Source organism: Miscanthus floridulus, chromosome 1 (genome assembly GCF_019320115.1).
Source record: "Miscanthus floridulus cultivar M001 chromosome 1, ASM1932011v1, whole genome shotgun sequence".
Taxonomy (NCBI): Eukaryota; Viridiplantae; Streptophyta; class Magnoliopsida; order Poales; family Poaceae; genus Miscanthus; species Miscanthus floridulus.
The window spans coordinates 83,432,326-83,437,351 of NC_089580.1; the positions used below are offsets into that span (position 1 = coordinate 83,432,326).

The window sequence follows — 5,026 nt, forward strand, 5'->3', positions numbered from 1 at the left end:
CGTGGACCGGTCCACAGGCCCAACTGGAGCGTCGGGACGGACGGACGTCCGTGATGGAGCATTACCGATATAATCATACGCTTGTCTCTTCGGGACAACCGATAAATCATGCGCCTCGAAGTATCATATATCTTCTTAATTGTTAACATATTTAATGTTTAAATCAAACCCATTAGTTACGGTAGATTTAGAGCACTGGTCCTCAATGTTTTTTTTCCTGAAAAAGACTCAAATAATATATAGATATGGCACCGGGAGCATCAAGAACCCCCAATCATAGCATAACATTTTTAACCGGTCTCACTCACCTATGATGAGCCCTACCTGCGTATATAGCAAAGAGGCATAGAATGTGAGATGTCATGTGAGCCATTGTATATATACTAGCATGGTATACAGCGCACGTGGATGCATGCTGCAGGAAACACTTCGTGAACAGGTAATGTAACAGTACAGGAACAGTATTCAATTAATGGTATGAACAATGGCTAACAGTGTCAGAGGGCCTCATTAATGCCATGAATAATGCCTAACAATGTCGTAAACAGTGGCAGACGGCGTCAAGATCGCGGGATTCGTTCCGTGTTGATGGATCTTATTATGAATTACTTCCCATAGAACTATCCACAGAATCACCGAGGGATGTGATTTGCACGTTTTTAATATTGAGGGAGCAAGAATATATCTATATTTATATATCTTATAAAAGTAAACTCGCCAACATGCAGGCCGTTCACATTATTTTTTTCACAATTTTCAATCTCTTCATGTAAACTATCTGTGCCATTCATTATCTAAATCATCCTCCATTATAACTACAAAAAATATCCAAATCATACCCATTGAGTACAATTACTTTTTCCTAAAAATAGGTTCAGCTACTATTTTCAATCTATCAAAAATATAAGGCATCCACATTCTAATATAGATTTGTTTCATCCTTCCTTGATCTTATAGTTCGATCTAAAATTCTATTAGACTTTCTATTGGATTCTTCCACTATATTGCCTAGTTTTGACTACAACTGAACTGATACAAGAGCATATATGTCCAGCTTATACATGCAACGATTTTAATTCTAAGAAATTATTGTTGCAATACGCGGGCTTCTAGTTCTCCACTTCTTAAGCTTGAGGGACAGTGGGAGTAAAGTTAACCAGGACAAAAGTTGAGAGGTGAAATGGAACTTTCCCCTATCTAAAACCACCAAGAGGTGTGATTTGCACAATATTAAATAGTTGGTAAAATATATATGATTTTGCAGTTCAGGAAACATAATCGGACTGGGTCAATAGTTGAGTGAGGTTTTAAATATATTTTCCCCTCTAAAATGCTGAAGTACATAGTAAAATGTGATCAACTACAGTTGACATCAAGGTCTTCGGAGATGAGCAAGAACAGGGGTCTCTTTGGAAGGTTGGACAAGATATCCAAAGCATAAGAATTAGAAAAATGCAAAGTACATGATTGGAGTTGCATTATCCTGAAGGAATAGAGAACGCAGGAAAGTTCTGATGGAGTGTTGGATGCAACATAGGAGAAACACCAGGGATTTCCAAGAGATTGGATTTCATCCCAGAATTTCCTCCTAAATTGCTATGGAAGAGCCATCTCATAGTAATATTATAGGATTCCAATATGGCTAATCCTTTAATCCAAAGGACCACACGGGAAAAAATGGTATATTGAAGCAGACAGGAAAAAGCAACAGAACAAAAATGCTTTCTTTTATAGTATAAAAACGGTTCTGTGCAACAAAACAAACACCAAATTTTCCAAAACCAATATGACATGATGTTTATTGATGAACACTTTGTGGGACACTTATAATTCAAATGGACAACAATATGTTTATGTCAACAATGTACAAAGGAACCTTAATTTAGGGGTGGCTACTTTGACAAACAATGGGGCAAGCTGTGCACATATACGATGGGCCGGATGTATCCGGAAACAATAGGAGAAGCCAAGGGCTGGAGGAAGGTGACCGCGTGACTTTTACTGCACAGGGTTGGCTGGCTCAAGCATGGTGAGCTAGCTTCTTCACTATTGAGGCCATGTACTTGCCCTGGTGCTCTGCAAGGGCGAGTTCCGTCTCACTGGGTTGTCTGCTGCCATCGCCAGCAAAGACGCCAGCACCATAGGGGCTGCCTCCTCTGATATCATCCATGTTGAACATGCCTGAACCAAAGGTGTAGCCAATGGGGACGAAAAGCATTCCATGGTGCGCTAGCTGGGTGATGGCCGTCCAACTACAATAAACAAAGCATGGTCACTGATCAGGAATAGCTAGTGAAATCAGATACTTCTATTCTGATACAAAGATTATATAGAGAAAAATTACAAGTCGCAAACAAGTAAGGAGAATAAAACCAAGGCATAAGGATTTATATTCTTTTATATTCTTTTTAAGATCACAGGAAAGCCTTGAACTAAAGAATTATGATTCTACAGCAATTACGTAGCAACACCGTAAATTAATTAATGGTTATTATTTATGCTTTAAGGTTTTTTTTCATTTTCTTTGCATTGTTTCCTTAAGCTGTTATAAGCAGACTATGAAAGCAATTAGTAAGGTTATAGTCTGGCTCGTTCAAGTGAAGAAACTGAAAAGGATAGTCAACTGGCTACAAATTGGAATAAGGAGCATTACCTAACAAGCAAAAATATCCAAAATCCCTTGAGAGAACAAGGGATAATGTTTTCAGCAAGTAGTAGTTTTGGTTAGCCTTTGTTTGGATGCAAGAATTTAAAAAGCCGCAATTTTGATTTCTCATAGGAACTTCTCAATCATGCATCTGTTTTAGTTCACCCTGATCCTAAAAATCTTGAATTTACTGCCCATGCTTAGGACTGTACCACACACTGCAGTTTGATCTGCACTGCGGCAGATATTGATCAGGTACACCTAAACGTACTCCGTACCATGGCATTAACTCTATTAACTCAAAGAGTCCTTTTTGTACAAATCATATCCAATGTCCTTAAATCATCTAGGACCACCCCGTGTTGTTGTTAAGTCTCACTGTACAGCATCATGATCATCAATAATGGAGAAAATAGTGTGATGAAATCTTAAATAAATTGCTACAAATACGGTTCTTCAGTCTAACAACCAAATTGTTATCATAATATCATCATTACCATGATGCAGGCATCTTGCTTTAGAAGCACTTGATAGTGAATTACAGGAAGTCGTTAAAATAATAAGAGCATTTCAGCTTCAATTACACGTGTTACTGCTGATTTTGGCAAGTTGTTTGTCGTTTTGTATATCATTATACTGATTTTGGTAAATTGTTTGTCGTTTTGTATATCATTATACTATATAATAGCATTTCTTAGTTGTAAACTCGCATTCACTGAATTAACTACAACGGTGGATGGAGTGGAAGCGCACATGATCAAACATACAATAAAAACAGGCAACTAAAAATTGGGGAGAAGGAACACAAACAACTTCAAACAAAGCAGAAAAATGAGTGTGGTGCTAAACTAATCCATGACTTTATCTCACACATGGAGCCTAAACCAACGGGCAGTGAAAACATCACAAATCCTTCAGCCAATTAACCAAGCAGGATTATACTATTGAAGGCTTGCTTAACCCTGAGTACAACAGGAGGAAAAGAAGTCATAGACCTGTACTGTAGGTTCAGTTAAACACTTTTATAGCAACAAAGTATAGTAATTAATCTCAAGAAGTATGGCCTGTTTTCAGTTTTAAGAAATGGCCTATCAATGGAATAGCAAGTGTTCCATTCTTCCGTCAAGAGCATGTAACGGGTATTAAATAAAAGAAACCTGAAAGAGTAATAAAGAGATGCTTACGCCGTGGTCTCCTGGCCCCCGCCCTGCGTTCCGGTGCTGACGAAGAACCCGGCGGGCTTCCCAGCGAGCTTCTGCGCCTCCCAGAGCGAGCCGGTGGAGTCGAAGAAGGCCTTCATTTGCGCGGCCATGGCGCCGTACCTCGTCGGGAAGCCGAACAACACCCCGTCGGCCTCCTGCAGCTCGGCGGCCGAGGCGATGACGGGGACCGCGGGGTCCTTGGGCGGCGCCTGCATCTTCTCCAGCACCTCCGGCGGGAGCGTCTCGGGGACCCGCCGCAGCACGGCCTCCAGGCCGTCCACCGCGCCTGCGCCAGCCGCCGCGCGCCGCGCCAGGGACTCCACGTGCCCGTACATCGAGTAGAATACGATGTAGAGCCGCAGCTTCCGCCCAGCCGCCGCGGCCGCCGGCGAAGCCACGTTGGCCATCTCCTCCTCGGGCGCCTCGCGCGGCACCGCCGCCGCGGCGGACGACGAGGACGGCGCGGCGGCCGGCGGCTGGCGCTTCTTGCTGGGGACACAGCCGCCGCCCTTGCCCATCTCTGGCGGCCGCGCTAGTCAACGGGCGGCGGCTCAGTCTGTCCCTACCCCGATCCAATCCAACCCAACCCCCGTCGCCGTCCCGCCCCGCACGCGGGAAACCTGCGCAAAGAACCCGCAATTCAGCGACGCCTCCGAGGAAAGCGCGGATCTGAGGGAGAAATTCCCGGGTCCCCAGAAGGGTTTTCCGTGATCAGGAACTCGGGAAAATGCGATCTCGGGGACGCGGCGGGGCAGAAGAATAGACCTTGGAATTCGGCGGGGCTGGTGGTGGGGGTGGAGTGAGGAGACAGGGGAGACTGGGAGAGGGCGAGGAGTGGAGATGTGCCAGCTAAGGGAGTGAGGCAGGGCGTCGGAGTCATGGAGAAAAATGGGAGTTTAAAAAAAGACGGCCCTTTCCGACACGTCACTGGAAAGTTTAGACGTAGTGTCATGACATTTTATTTTTTTCCCTCCCAAACCATTCCATCCACTTTTTCATCTCACGGAGTCCATCTGCGTTAAAAAAAGTCTCAAATGCCCTCACCTCGCTGACCAAATGAGATGTGTAAAGTTTAACAGGGGCTATTGGGAAGGTTCACAAGACACATTATACAGCGAATTTATAAGATAAAAAGGGTAGGGCTAAACTGTAAAGAGATCTTCTTCGACCTTTAGCC

At 43.7% G+C, this 5,026-nt stretch overlaps 1 protein-coding gene across 2 annotated transcripts; it reads right to left on the reverse strand.

Moving 5' to 3' along the window:
* Positions 1 to 1,703: 1,703 nt before the first annotated feature.
* On the reverse strand, positions 1,704 to 4,711 carry LOC136488719 (probable NAD(P)H dehydrogenase (quinone) FQR1-like 1). Of its 2 annotated transcripts, XM_066485557.1 has the most exons (3): positions 4,615 to 4,711; positions 3,832 to 4,469; positions 1,704 to 2,252 (listed from the first exon to the last, which is right to left on the reverse strand). In XM_066485557.1, exons 2-3 carry the CDS (start codon positions 4,365 to 4,367, stop codon positions 2,021 to 2,023), a joined length of 768 nt encoding a protein of 255 aa, XP_066341654.1. In that variant the 5' UTR covers positions 4,368 to 4,469; positions 4,615 to 4,711; the 3' UTR covers positions 1,704 to 2,020. The 2 variants fall into 2 exon arrangements, with proteins under 2 accessions (XP_066341654.1, XP_066341651.1); XM_066485554.1 differs by having other exon boundaries at positions 3,832 to 4,711.
* Between the last annotated feature and the right edge of the window lie 315 nt (positions 4,712 to 5,026).